The following is a 14,914-nucleotide window of genomic DNA, read 5'->3' on the forward strand; positions in this document are numbered from 1 at the left end:
AAACAACAGTGCCAACACCGCAACGAATCACAAAACACCGGAATAACGGCAGCAATCAAACCCCCCCTACCCGGCGGCAGCCGACCACCTACTTGCTGCATGGCGAAGAACAGCCCCGCCAGCAGCTGCAGCTGTAGCAGGGCCAAGGGCCCTATGTCTCCATCGCACGGGTTTAAATCCCTGTGGGGTGTGTGTGTGTGTATGTGTGTGTGTATGTGTTGGCAGGGGGGGAGGGGAAATGGGGCGGGGGAAAGGGAGCCTCCCTGCATGTTGGGGGGATACCTGATAAATCCGGCGAAAAAAACACAACACGCGCAACACCCGACGTTCAAGAAAACTGCATGTACGACAAACGGCAACGGACTGACGCTCCGCCGCCCTCTCCCGCCGCAGCAGGCGCCCTAGCACAGCCATCCGGCGCACCATTTCGCAACCTCGTACGACACGTCGTACAGGGTCATGTCGTACAGCTCCACCAGCGCCTCGACATCGCCGCCATTGCTCGCCCCCTCCGATTCCGAAACCAATCCGCCGAGTTGCAGCTGTAGCAGGCCGTAGCGTGTCATGATCTCCTGCGCATGGGGTTGACGGTTAGCGGTTAGCGGTTAGCGGTTGGCGTGACACAGCTAGTAAAAACTGGAGCAGGGTACAACGCAAGGGAATAACGTGGGAACCGGGAGGGGTTGTGTTGTGTTGTGTTGGGTCGGGATGGGTGCGGTGCAACACAACACTGAAACCCGCCATGCTGCGGGTGGGTCACCTCCCATCTCCATCCACCCACCTCCAACACCGGCTTCCGCCACACACCCCAGCAAACCCGGACTGAGGAAGCCGAACTGGATCAGTGACGGAGAGAGAGAAAACGGTATCTTATGGCGTGTTGTGTTTTCCGGACGTCGTTGGCCTGAAGACTCAAACACCCTCCACCGCTGTACTCGGATCTACCTACCAACAACAAACAACTCCACTCACAATAGACCTCACCTCACCCCACCCCACCTCACAACACGCATATACATATACATACATACATACATACATACATACATACATACATACATACATACATACATACATACATACATACATACATACATACATACATACATACATACATACATACATACAGTCGACCCGGGTTCAAATCCGCCTGCCGGCTCCTCGGGTGTTTGAGGAGTGATGAAATGGGAGGTGGCCCCCCATCTTATGGACGGTGTAGGACGTGATAATATCAACTTGCGAGCTGACCAGGAACTAAGTTGATGCGCCGTTGATCCGCTAGATTTGGTTGGATGCTGGTGGTGAGTTGCCGAACCCAACGAATACATTCTGAAGTCGGATGGGGTGACGGATTAGGGTGCCCCTCTAGCAGGGGAGAGCAGGGACTGCCCCGGGAAAGGGGGCCGCTGGCGAAGTTGACCACCCTGTAACAACATACATACATACATACACACACGCGCAACTCCCCCATCGTGCCTTGAGCCTCGGCGTCCGGAGGTCCCGCCAACCCATTCTCAAGAGCGGCCGTACGGAGGTATGAAGTCGGGAGGGTAGGTCGCCGCTTATGGGGCTTATGGGGCTAGCTGTAGCATGATTGGCAGCTGTAGCAGCTGCAGCACCTTTGGAGCTGCTAGGGGCTGTAGCAGTAGCAGTAGCAGTAGTGGGGGTGGTGGGCGCACTGGTCGCCAGTCCATCCAGGCCACCCGCCAGCAGCAGCTGTACGGCGCAGTTAAACCAGGACAGCGCGAGCCGCCCCGTATCCCTGTGTATTGTGTATTGGGTGTCGCGGGAGAGGGGGGGAGGGGGGGAGGGGGGACTTCTCCTGATTGCCGTGATGATGAGGGTGGTGGTGGTGATGACGATGACGTCGAGGCGGAGGAGGAGGAGAGCTGCTTTCATGAGCCTGATAGGGCTACATCACCTCCTCGCATCACCCCCTCGCATAGTCGTACACAGGTCCATAGGTTGATTACGTCGCCGCCCGTGGACTCCCCCACGCGCATCTGTTCGTTAGGTCCTTGAACATGCAGACATACATGCAGACATACGTACATACATACGTAGACGTGTATCGGTGCACACACGACCCCGAGGAGATACATACATACAGACGCACACCGTGATGGTGTCACCTGATCTTGGCCAACCAGCGAGCGGACTTCTCCAGGGCCGCCTGCACACAAATACACACAAGCGTGTGTGTATGTATATATATGTGTGTGTGTTTGTACGGCACGTATCATATACCGGGACAGCATCGAAGGTTGCCACGACAAGGTCTGTCCAAGCAGGGGGGGTTTTCCCAACCCCCCCATTGTGCCCCACACACCCAGCACACAGCTGCCTCTCATGCAAACACACACATAGACACACACAAACATACAAACATACATACATACATATCATGTGCACGTGGTGGCAGTGATGCCCATTCCCGCGTTTAACCCCCCAACCCCAAGGGCCCACAGAAGACATTCCAGTACACTGTACCGCAAATTGTGAATGGTATCCCGTCGTACAAACCCTTAAGACCTGCCTGTACGGATGTTCGTTGCTCGTCCAACAGATCTCCCGGCCACACCATCAAGAGGGACGTCATAAGGCCCAGATAGCTCTGATACATACAAACATACATACATGTAATGTTCCCGGTTAAGCAGAAGGGAAGGGGAGGGGAAGGGGAATTCAATAGCATGCAAAGAGCAAATAATCCACTGCCGACGTATTGCTTAGTGAGCAGTGAGGTGAGGTGGAGGTGAGGTGGAGGTGAGGTGGAGGCAAACAAGTGCTTTCACCGCCGCACACACCTGAGCCTGGCCGGTAACGGCCGCCGAAGCTGACTCGGACTGGCCTTGTGACGTCACCAGCCCCTCCAGCGCCGTACAGAAACATGACAGCAGAGCTACCGTGGCGCGTGTGTGTATGTGTGTGTATGTGCGTGGCGGGGTGGGAAGACGGGGAGGAAGGGGAAGATGCGGCGGGTTTCGAACAGTCAGTCACTCGAATAGTACGCGGGTAAGATCTGTTCTGCCTGCACCAAACTCAACCCGCAAACCACACAAACACACAGTAAGGCCCACAACCCCGGGGGCCCCCCGGGGGGCCGCCCCCGCTCACAATGCGCACGGAAGGGCTCCAGAGGCGCCCTCGTGTATTCGGTGTTGGGCAGCAGGTGGCGGGTGAGGATGGAGATGTAGTCGGGGGCTAGTCGAGACTGCAGAAGACCGAGCTCCTGCGGGGTAGGGTGCATGTATGTGTACATGCGTCTGTACATGCGCCTGACTGTCTGTCTGTCTGTCTGTCTGTCTGTTTAACTACTAGGATAACTACTAGGATTTGGACACTCATATCATTATCAGCAGCAGCAGCAGCAGTTTGCTCCTCATCTTTTATCCAGCCCGTCATCTCCAGCCCCCTCTCCTGTCGTGTGCTGTTGCGTGTCCATTATGCAAGGGTATGCCGTACATCGTCCATTGTGCATGTCGTACACCGTACAGACCTCAATCATCTTGGCCACGTGGTGCCATAGTCGCCACACCCAAAGCTGCAGGTTGCCGCGCCGGCCTGCGCACATGTGCGCGCGCGTGTGTGTGTATGTGTGTGTATGTGTATGTGTATGTACTTGTGTGTGTTGTAAACCCGACACGAAGACGTACGCGTGACGTGTTGAGGGGAAACCTAACTAGGGGCATTCGGGCGCACCGGGGCGGGTAGGAGTCAGTCCAAGGTGAGGGTGCGGACAGGGCCGGGCCAGTTACGGGCAGAGGGGGACTTAGGCGGGAAGGTTGTGGGAGTCCTCCGGACCTTCTTCATCTGGTGCTGGTGGTGGCGGTGATGATGGGGAAGTCCGAGAAATATCAGGGTGTAAGCCGTTGGTGGCGCCTTATGAAGCGAGCTAGGAGAGGACGGGACTTCGACAAAGAGGCGCGAGAGGCTCCGTTCATTGATGGTATGGTATGGTATGGTATGGTATGGTATGGTATGGTATGGTATGGTATGGTAGGGGAGGCATCCTCGGGAAATAAAACAGGCACTGCAGTACTGTGATTGCGACACGTGTCGACACATTGTCGTACTCACCCGAGCGCTGTACGTCATCCGCCAGCGCCACCAGCCGCCTCAGTTGGTGACCCGCCTCACTGACCTTGGTGGCGGCGCAGAGAGACGACGACGACGAAGAGCGGACACCGCGAGATCCAGCCGCGGAGGTGCCCTTGGATCTGCTGGTTCTGGATCCAGATCCAGCACCGCCGCCGCCGCCGCCAGGACCGCCGCCCATGAGCAGCTCTCGTTCCACAAAGTCGATGAAGACTCGCAGCAGTCGCGGCCACGTGGTGACTGTGAGGGGGAGACACATCGTCCACAGCGGCCGCAGAGCCGCAGAGTGCCGGAGCGAATGTGGGGGGCCCGGGAGAGGAGGGAGCAACAGAAATGAAGTTCTGGACTCTTAATCGCGTAATGAAACCAAGAAGACAGGCTGCACATCATGCCTACGACAATTGGGACGTAACGTATGTATAATATATAACATCTGTTGGGGGCCTTTGGGGTTTTCTCTCCAGGACTATAGCGGGCCTTGATCTGACTCCCAGGATGGTTTTTTCCTTTATGATCATAATGCGATGCAATATGTCATCATCTTATAATTAGTATTTATAGTTAACAGTTAAAATAGTTAACAGTTCAAATGTCAGCCATTCAACGACCCAGCAAACCAGGCAGTTTAAGGAACTGTGTAAACCAACAACGAGAAAAAGGACTGAACCAGCCAGCCAGCCAGCCGAGTCCTGCTCCCTGACGTGCATACCCCCCCCAGGTTGCATTTAGCTCCCCGGGTCCCGCCGTACGCCGTACGCAAGGGGTGCTGTCATCAGTGTCCTGTGTCAAGTGACCTTTAAGCAGGCGCTCATACTCACTCTTTTTGCACTGCTCGTCCGGCCACATTCTCGCGGTTTCGGAGTCCAACATCTGAAGGGCCTGCCGCGTGTCAAAGTGTGTGGGTATGCGTGTGTGTCTGTGTCTTAAGAGGACCATGATTTGAGGTGTACGGTATGTATGGATGGATGGATGACTTAGATTACACTGTATGTATGTATGTATGTATGTATGTATTCCTTCAGCGGCTTCAGCTCTGGTGAGCAGCTGCTTCCCCCTCCGTCCCTTCCAAGGAGAGTTACCAGAGGGGCAATCCAACAGCATCCAGCCCGACGCGCTGTCCGTCGAGATGGCGCCCCCGGGGTGGGGCTTCCTACTCCTCCACCTTTCCCACCTTCCCCCTAGCCCTAACACTACACCCCGGCCCGGCCCCGGCCCCGGCACCTGTTGGCTGTCCATGATCGTGAAGAGCAGCTTGACACCATCCTGAAGCACCAGGGCAGGGCAGGGCAGAGCGGGGCAGGGCAGGGCGGGGCAGGGCAGGGCGGGGCAGGGCAGGGAATGAGACGGGGGAGAGAAAGAGAGAGTCACTCGACAGAAGAGGTCACACGGCGTAGTTTAAAGCCAGCCAGGGAGAGGGGGTTAACCTCCGCACTTTGCGCCCCGCCCACCTGCCTTCTCTACCCCCCTCCCCGCCCAGCTGCATTCGCCGTTCTGCTTGTTTTGCAATCAAATCATATTGCTTATCGAATCAAAGCGCAAGGTAGGAAAGCGTTTTGACTGCCATGGACCATTGCTCGCCCGCCGGCTGACGATGTGCCTGGACGACCTCCTGCGTCTGAAGGAATACTAAGCCACTGGCCGATGATTTTGAGCTTGATCACATAATTACCGTACCTTGCGAATGGAAACTTTGTCGCTCTCCAGCTTTGTTTTGACATCGATAAGCTTCGCCTCGATGACCGACATTTTCGCGTTGCCTCCTCAAGCGCCAAACCATACCACATCTATTTTCATCCTTTCGTTTCCACTGTTTAAGACAGCTCCTGAGCTTGCAGTCTGCTCAAGGTAGACGGGTAGCAAGCTATCTAATGGAATGGCGCGTAGAAGCCGCGATCCCCAAAGCAACCAAGAGGCAGTATTTCAACGCACCCACGACAGAGAGGCAATATGGAAATATAATTAAATTGTTTTGTGAAACCGGTATTGTAAGAGCATGGATATGGGTCACCAGGACTTTCGATATCGTTACCATGCCAGCGCGCGCTGTAAAAGTGTGCATGTTACATGTGTATTACATGCCCAAATCCAGAATACAAACAAGCACTTTACTCACTTAGAACCGAAACTTGTTGCGTTGCGCTAATTCAAGTTACAAGCAACGACGCCGACGTCAGGCGCTAGCCGCCAGCACGACACCATCGCAGCTGGTCAGCGCAGCCCTCACCGGCTTGCCGTCCCTTATCCCTTCCCCGTCATGATGAGGATCATTCGCAACGATACTGGCGCTTCCAACCACCTACGAGCTTGAAACACAACCCGTCCTCTCAAACCAGTAGGGCCCAACCCGCAACCGCCTCTCCAACCTCAGCAAAATCCTTCCCAGCCATGCTGTGGACACAGAATGCTAACAGGCGTGGCAGCATGCTTTCTACACTTCAGGTTCCTCCTCCAGCGTGCCCTTGCTCCTCCTCCTCAATCTCACAAGGCCACGTACCACACAACCTGTGATAGATCCCAGCCAGCATTGTAAATTAAGTCCTCGCTTTGACGAAGAATGCAGTTCAATCATCATCGTCCAATTCATTATGAAAATAAAGTTTAAAACACATAATGGCAAGGGGCCACCGTGATGCGAAAGACGGATGAATTTACAAACTGTGTTTTCATTAACCCGCACAGCTTTCCCCATTTCCCGTGTGATCCCCAAAAGCACTTTGTCTTACACCCGCTGCTTCCGCGACAGGACTACACACCAGCTGGACAACCGCGCTACCGCAGCTGTGAAAAGGTTCCAGGAAGTTGACCTGTCGGATTAGCCAAGCAGTCTTCCCCAAATCCACAGAATTTACGCCACTTTTCCGGTCCTGGTCCTGCATGAGCTGCCGCGTCTGTGGGACGGGACATTCCCGAACAACGGCCCTTGGACCGTGATAAGAGCATGTTTCCTTGGCAGCGCAAGACGATTCATTGGTAAAGCCATATAAAATGCCTGAACATCTTCCTGAAGTCGATGCCTGGCTTCTCTGAACACCTTCCCGACGTCGATGTCTGGCCTCTCTGAATACCTTCCAAGCCGGCCTGACTAAAACATGCCTTACCCTGATCGAAAAATTACCCCTTTGGCTTCGCTTGCCTTGAGCAGTTCCATGAGCTTCCTTCCATGGCGCAGGAGATGCTCTATTCGTTGAATATCCCGTGGGCTAATGTTTCGATTTCGTTCAAACTCGCTGCGGGCAAAAGCAAATAAGCTAGGCCTAGCCTCCTCAGGTTTCGCACGGATACTGCGCAAGCATGCCCGGTACAGGCCCAGGACCTGCCTTTGCAAGCCTGTGAACCGGCGGTCCGTCATTTTGGAAGTTTTGTATATTGTCCTATCGCACTGTACCTTTATTTTTGGCAATTCATGGCCATAGAAGTCCTACGCTTCCAGATTCGGTGTATAGTTTTCGATAACCCACCAATTCCTGCAGCAACTGTCGCCGTACTCCGATTGGCTCCAGCAGCTGCCACCTGCCAATCTCGCGCGCGCGTCACACACCCCGTTTATACACAAAACCCGCCACCATACGCATATTGGCTTTCTAGGCAGTAGCCCTAATCATTGTCGGTTGGCTGGATCCTGTTAGATCTTGTTCCGGCGGACCTACCTACCTACCTACCTACGAACCTACCTGGCAACCTACAGCAGCTTTCAGCTTCAGCTTTGAAATGCATGCCGCCTTGACGTGCATGCCCATTAAACCAAAGCTGTCCGTGTTTTCCAAAGCTCCAACGTCTCCCAAGTGAACACACAGTTGATTACAGCACACCGACCGACCAGCACATCCCCTCCCGCCAGCAAGGGCAGCACCCTTTAAGCAGCATCCCTCCCATCGACGCGGATCTAATCTCGCCGGCACTGAATTTCATCCCCATCCCCAACGCCATCGCCATCGGCCTGCCTTCACCGAGAAGCCGAATGGCCGCCTGTTTCTCATGCCTTGAACACATTAAAAGAGCCAAAGTCAATCGGTGGGCTCGAACTTGGCTTTCCCCCTTTCGAACACACCCCCGCGCCGTGAACCTAATCCACTTCCGAACTCACCCGGCCCCTCGTCCTCTCGCCTCCTGTTCCGTCCCCAGTGCCGCCCGCCCCGGCCCCCTGCACCGCGCACCTCTAACCCCTGCCCTACATCGAAAGACATCCCCCCAACAGGGCGCCCCCCACCGATAAATAACCCCCCATTTCCCTTCCCCTTCCCCATCAGCAAGTACCCCACCACACACCTATCCTCCTCCTCCTCCTCCTCCTTCCCCCTATCGTCCTCCTCCCTAACGAGCTGCCGCTTCCCTCCCCTCCCCTTCATCCCCTCCTCTTCCCTCCCCCGTATTCATCGAAGCCCCGCGGCAGTGGCGGCCGCCTTCAGGTCGTTGCGGAAGAGCCCCGCGTCGATGGACGCACCCACACGGGCCCCCGGCGGCGCGTACCGGGTCAGCAACACCGCAATGCCGTCCTCGGGCAGCTGGCTGCCCACCTGCCGCAGAACCAGTTTGAAGTCTGATGATGGCAGGGGTGGGGGGTGGGGGGCGGGGGGTGTTGGCACTGGTAGGACGGCACTGGGGACGGGAGCTGTGTATAGGCGGGGGTACTCAAGGGGTAAGGAAGGCATCCATGGGTAGTGGAGGCGTGTACGGCGTGTATGGGGTACGGAAGGCAGGGAGGGTGGAGAGGAGGAGGAGGAAAGGGGTGGAAGGCAGGGAGGGTGGAGAGGAGGAGGCGGAAAGGGGTGGAAGGCAGGGAGGGTGGAGAGGAGGGCAGTGTGGATTTCAAGAGACAGATCGGCAGGGGGCGGGCCGTGGGGGTCGTGAGCGGGGGGGCCGAGGAAAGGGAGGAGGGGGGATCCAAGCCAAGCAAAACATATACACACACATACCCTTCCCCCACCCTCTTTCCCTTTCCTCTAAGGTGAACATCTTCACACACATACACATACACATACACACACACACACATACACATACACGAATCCCAGTACCTTCCGCCGGCATGAGCTGCTGGTTGTTCTCCAGGGTCACCAGCTTCCTCTCCAGCAGGCTCAATGCGCCCTGCCGGGCACCCAGCTCCGAAACCAAACCCTCGAGAAAGGCAGCAGCCTCGTCAGCAGAGGACCTGCGGGGTGCGGCATGGGCACCTCAACGGTTGGTGCTCATCGTTTAAAGATGGTGGTGGTATCGAAGGAGGAGGAGGAGGGGGAGGTAGGGATAAGGGATGGGGTCTCTGGAAGGGTTGTTGTCGTGCTGCCCTGAAGGGGGAGTTGTCGTACAGGAAACAAGAACATAACCCGAAACCAAACCAAAGACCTCGGAAAAGATGCTCTCGCTAAGCATGTGCCCCCTCAGCCACCTCCACCCAGCCACCTTCCAATACCCAGCACCCAGTACCTCCGCCCCCCCCTCCCCCCTCCCGCCGCTGCATCCCTCTTGCTCACTTGGCCGGCGGCAGTTCCGCCACCTTGCTGCCCCCGACGAAGGTCCAGCAGTTGTCGGACTGCTCGCCCTTGGGCAGGAAGCCCTTAGAGACACCCTGAGAGGGGAGGGGGAGGGGGAGGGGGAGGGAGGGAAGAGACAGGTGTGTTTTCTCTCATACAACTTTTCGAAATAACGGAGGATTAGGTACTTAGGGAAGTACTCAAACGGAAATCAAAGGACAAGAAGAGAGGTCTTCCTCCCGCCCCACCAGCTCTCCTGCTCATTCTCCTTCCCCGCCTTCCCGCCCCACTTCCTTCTCCCCGCCGCCCCCCCCCCTTCACACCTGCGACAGCTGCTCCAGGGCCAATTTCAGTCCATTGGCCGTGGCGCTACGTGCCGACACCTCCAGCTCTATACCGTAGTCGTTGGGGTACCTGGCGGCCTCCAGGCACAGCGGCTTCTGAGTGGCGCAGTGGACCAACAGAATGGGGGCACCCACAGCCACCTGAGGGGGAGGGTGTGAGGGAGGGGGCGGATGGGGCGCACGTGTAGATGGGCGGGTGGGTTGGGTCGTTATGTGGCGGGCGGTGTGGACGGGTGAACGACGGGCATCCCCCTCGCCCCGCACTCTCCCTCCTCCATCTCCAGAACATACCATACCACATCCACGTTTCCACATACATAGATATATACATAGATACATACATACATACATACATACTCGCCATTTCCTTCTCGCGGCTCTAATCATACGTGTATACTTGCGGACACGCATACGCTCGTCCCCCCACCTCACCCTCACCCTCCCTCGTTCTCCGCCCGCCACTCTGTCTCTCGCTGACCTCCCCCCCCTCAAATCAACACCCCCATGCTTTCACCCGAGCCGCGCAAACCCGCGCGCCCCCCCCCTTGCCAGCCAGTCCCCAGTCCTGACCCCCCACTGCCCGGTTCCCCCTCCAGCTCTACCCCCAGCTCCTCACCTCCACCCCCTCGGACGCCGCCCTTTGTCCGGGATCCGGGGTCACCACCGTCCAGGCGCAGTCGTACGAGTCCACCCGGGCGGTGAAGCCCACCAGCTGCTGGCGGGTGTAGCGGGAGGTGTGGGTGGTGGTGGGGGGGCGGGAGAACAAACACATGGGGCGGGGGCCGCCGCCGGCATCCGCCGAGTCGCCCCAGGCACCGGGGTGCAGGGCCAGACGGACCTAACGTGCGATGTGTATCGAGGGAGGGAGGGGAGGGAAGAAGGGGGGAAGGGAAAGGGGGATTATTGCAAAGGTCAAAGGCATAACTGTCGACGCCACAGATCACCAACTGCCTGAGATAAGGGCAAGGGATGTACGGGCAGTAGGTTAAATGAGTCACAGCAAGGTACGACGAAGTACGGCAATGTAACTTTTTACGCCGCGGCATGGTAGTAGGTGGCGCTTTCCTTTTTCTCCCAAACCTACCTTTTGGCCGTAGTGTACGATATTGTCAGTGTACGGCGGCTCCAACGCGGTGGCGGTCTTGGGTGGCACGTACGGCAGGATGATTAGGGAATTACGGCAGCACGGAGCTCTGACGTCCGGGGCCGCGGTGGCGGCGCAGGCTTGCTCGCCGGGCCGCGAGTCCTGTTTGTGTGTACAAGTACGTATGTCTGTTTGTGAGAGTGTGCATGTGTGTATGGAATACCCTAGAACGCGGCATCGCTTATATCAAAACGAGCACAGCGAGCAACAGGAGCTACAAGACGCACAACTCCCCATGATAGGATAGGGGCACTGCTCTACTGCGCGGTTGCCCATAGCGCGGTAGCCGCGACAGATTATGCTCTACTGCTACCGCCAGTGGCGCTACCAGTGCCTACAGTGTAAATCACCTCCCCCGGCCTCCCCAGATCACCTCACATGTTGACCCCCCCCCCCCGAGCTGCTCAAACGGAGCTTCACACACGCCCTCCCCTAGGCCCCCAACAGGGGCCCCCAATCTAACCTTGAATCCACCTACGGACACCAAAGCTGCCCCCCCCGCACTCCCAGCTCGGTCCCAAACTCACAACCAGCCAACCCCCTACCCGCAGGGAGGCCCTGTCCCCCCTCCGGTGCAATGTACATAACTACATACATACACACCTACACCTGCACACGTCGTCAACCGCCTCCGCGGGGTTCCACAGCTCCCCTCCGATCCCCGCATCCGTCCGTCCGTCCATCCAGACAGGTAGACAGACAGACAGATGTACAGACAGACAGACAGATGTACAGACAGACAGACAGACAGATATACAGACAGACAGCCGCCACATTCGCGCCCAACTGCTCACCCATCGGGCCCTCCACTCCTCAACCCGCATCCTTCTTGACACCGCCTGACAGGCCCCCGCATGCAGGCGCATACATACATACATACATACATACATACATACATACATCCTTACACCCCCGCACATACATACCCACCGCATTCATTGCACTGCATTGCACCCAGCCTCTCCCCTCCTTGGACACACGTACGCACACATACATACATATGCACACATTCCCTTACCGCATCCGCGGGGTCCCCCGCCAGCACGCAACCCGTGTCCACATGCACCAGCTGCACCACGTCCCCGAGGTGCAGGTACGGGTCATCAGCCACCCGGGTGAGAGCAACCTCGGACAGCGCACAGGACATGCGGGAACGGAATCTGAGGGAGACGCGGGGGAGTGGGTGGGAAAGAAAGAAGGGGAAGCGAGGGAGGGGGAAGAAGGGAAAGGGAGAGCGGGGGAATGATATGGTGTAGTGTGGATAGGCTACCACGTGCCCCAGACGGAAAGGTGCGATTTGGGTCGCGTCGAGTTGGATATGTTAAGGGGAAAGTTTGGGCAGACGTGATCGCAGGGCTAAGGGAGGGGAAGAAGGCTGGAAGGGTACGTAATCGTTGTCGGGATAGTCATGTGCGGTACTTGGGCATGAAAAGGTTTGAGTCGTGACGGCATTTGAGGTCCCCGTTTGGCGAAGGTGTGTACCTTGCCTTATGTGCAAGGCATATCGAGATACGGGAGCTAGGCTAGCACCATCCCGATGGGCCACAGATGGTGCATGCACGATTCACTTTCGGCGTGGGCATTCGTTGCCGGTCTGCAAAAGAAATGTCGACTTGCCATGGACTTACGCATCGAGCTTTAGTGTCCCGGTGCCCTTCCGCGACAAAAGGTCTTTTAGGATGGTCCTCTGCAGCTCCCTGTCTTCCGCCCAGTTTCCAATCAAGCACACTGGGTTGAAGCGCGTGACATCGCGCATTTTCGCGCTAAATTTCCACAGGTAACAGATGCAAAAGACTAAGATTATTGAACCAGCTTCCGAGTCTCTTGTCCTTAAGGTTAAAAAATCCCCTGTGGAAATAAAACACCACGACTTCTGCAAGAAAACTCGTTGATTGAGTAGACCTCTTCGCTATTCAGCACAAGCTTTAATCGATCATTGACACGTATCAGCGGACTTCCGTTACCATGGCCTTTGCAAGCGTCGAAGAAACATTGTAAGTACGGTGCCGTATTTGACTATTCTTCGTTCTCGCCATTATAGATATCCATCACATAGCTAGCACTGCGCATAAATTACTGAAAGTCTCCAGTGTCTGACGAAATGATGGACTCAAATCAGGCCAATTGGTAGGTTGATTGTTCCTATGCGCTTCTTGCGCCTTTCCCTGTGTGAAGGCCGTAGATGATGATACAAAGCCACTGTCTTAACATCAACTTTGCCTTTGAGTGCCCGGGTGATAGCTTCAGCGGACCCGTGGGACCCTTGTGTTAATCACCATTCATACGCTGCTTGCTCCTTGGGAGGCCAAATACCGACACGATCCCCACACCATGCCATCCAGCAGCTAAGACCTCCAAACCTGCAAAATGGGATGAACTGCTGAAGAAAGAATGCAGTCCAGATTTTTTTAAGGATCCTAGCGCAGCTGCGAGCGCATGTTCTCATCCTGCAACACGCCTGCCCAAAGGATATGGGACATGAAACCCCCATCACACCTATGTGGACCAACAGGCAAGGGGGATCATGGGGGAGGTGACTTTATCTGCATCCAGCAACCACCTGCAGGCATACATACACACGCACATGCCTGCAAGGACCTACCTACAAGACGACACACGCATCAGGCTGCCGTACACGCGGATGCTGAACTTATTGCCGAACTACCAATGCCGAACCTGACGATGCTTTGCCGTTGAATATCCAGCAGCAAGACCAGCAGCGGAGCAGCGAGCATGGTGGTAACTAATCCCAACGGCGAAAGGCGTAGTTGCGTAATAACAGTGCATATTATTCAAACGCGCGCGTGGCGTGTTTCGCTCCAATGATGGTTTCCCCCCCCCCCGTCACCTCCTCGGGACAGCAAGAGAAATGGACAATCGTTTGAAGATGATCTTAAGCCACGCTCCTAGATAGCTGGGTAGCTAACTAACTAACTAACTAACTACCCGGCCAACAGCAAAACAGATTCGATGTAACCTACATTTGATGTAATTCAAAGATTTTCAGGACTTTCAGTGCCCATATTACAAATGTATTCGATGTTACGAATAGTACAGGATGTTCCCAAGTTCATGCTTTCTAAGGAATCCCGGGGCTCCTCCTTCCCCCGGTGTACGACGAGCTGTGTTTTTTGCAAAACACACTCATGTCACCGTGCACATGCAAACTACACCTACTACATACATACACACATACGTTCGTCCGGCATAAACATACATAATAGACCGATTCATGCAATGTGACATTCATTGGGACATAAAAACACATGTCGTACATATTGATGTACGAACATCTCCACGTGTTAACCTACGTATATTACGTAACCTTATTAAACCAGTTCATCATTGGATGTGTATACATACACGCGCACGGCGCACATCTCGCGCACATCTCATCGCGCGCATACAGAGCTGCACTGGCGCCCTTTCAGCTGCACTGGCGCTCCCGTGCGGGAGGCGTCACGTGGGCCCCTTCCGGGGGGCCCACATAAGGCCCGGCATTGGAAAGACCAAAACCCTAAAACCCTAAACCCTATGGTGTGTGTGTATTTGGTGTCTTGCAGCCTCCTGGCGGCCAGTGTTCCCCGGCAGGGGAAGAGGCGATGCCGTACCTCAAGTCCGTATGAATCAATAAGTAGCATGTGTTGCACTCCCACTCCCACTCCCACTCCCAGTGCTGCAACAACGCACTAGGCAGCTCATCATGGATACACGGGGCCCACCAACATGCAAATTGCGCACGCCGGGGGGGGAGAAGGCCAGGCGCACATAGATACACACATTACAACACAGACACACAGACAGATAGACAGACAGACACAGAGACAGACAGACACACTCTCGTGTGTTCGTGATCATCG

At 55.8% G+C, this 14,914-nt stretch overlaps 3 protein-coding genes across 3 annotated transcripts in view; all 3 read right to left on the bottom strand.

The window, feature by feature from the left end:
• Positions 1-5,844, bottom strand: part of VOLCADRAFT_116468 (uncharacterized protein) — a gene marked incomplete at both ends in the record, with an annotated part of 38,112 nt that extends 32,268 nt beyond the window's left edge. The window contains 12 exons of the mRNA XM_002947521.1: positions 93-180; positions 424-572; positions 782-822; positions 1,680-1,762; positions 2,133-2,173; positions 2,808-2,902; positions 3,118-3,232; positions 3,500-3,564; positions 4,081-4,338; positions 4,917-4,977; positions 5,320-5,361; positions 5,773-5,844. Coding sequence (XP_002947567.1) covers positions 93-180; positions 424-572; positions 782-822; positions 1,680-1,762; positions 2,133-2,173; positions 2,808-2,902; positions 3,118-3,232; positions 3,500-3,564; positions 4,081-4,338; positions 4,917-4,977; positions 5,320-5,361; positions 5,773-5,844 — 1,110 coding nt within the window. The remainder of the gene's footprint in view (positions 1-92; positions 181-423; positions 573-781; positions 823-1,679; positions 1,763-2,132; positions 2,174-2,807; positions 2,903-3,117; positions 3,233-3,499; positions 3,565-4,080; positions 4,339-4,916; positions 4,978-5,319; positions 5,362-5,772) is intronic.
• Positions 5,845-6,773: 929 nt separating this feature from the next.
• On the bottom strand, positions 6,774-7,491 carry VOLCADRAFT_79757 (uncharacterized protein). Its single transcript, XM_002947522.1, has one exon. It carries the CDS (start codon positions 7,445-7,447, stop codon positions 7,193-7,195), a length of 255 nt encoding a protein of 84 aa, XP_002947568.1. The 5' UTR covers positions 7,448-7,491; the 3' UTR covers positions 6,774-7,192.
• A 977-nt stretch (positions 7,492-8,468) lies between these two features.
• Positions 8,469-12,810, bottom strand: VOLCADRAFT_87820 (uncharacterized protein; the record flags this gene model as incomplete). The annotated part of the gene is made up of 8 exons (XM_002947523.1): positions 8,469-8,635; positions 9,114-9,247; positions 9,567-9,661; positions 9,890-10,051; positions 10,527-10,625; positions 10,995-11,156; positions 12,073-12,214; positions 12,683-12,810. The coding sequence occupies 8 exons, from the start codon at positions 12,808-12,810 to the stop codon at positions 8,469-8,471; spliced, it is 1,089 nt and encodes a 362-aa protein (XP_002947569.1).
• Between the last annotated feature and the right edge of the window lie 2,104 nt (positions 12,811-14,914).

This window comes from Volvox carteri, assembly GCF_000143455.1.
Source record: "Volvox carteri f. nagariensis unplaced genomic scaffold VOLCAscaffold_6, whole genome shotgun sequence".
Taxonomy (NCBI): Eukaryota; Viridiplantae; Chlorophyta; class Chlorophyceae; order Chlamydomonadales; family Volvocaceae; genus Volvox; species Volvox carteri.

Coding starts and splice junctions, on each gene's coding strand:
- VOLCADRAFT_79757 (XM_002947522.1), bottom strand. CDS start 7,447: ATGACGGACCGCCGGTTCACAGGCTTGCAAAGGCAGGTCCTGGGCCTG.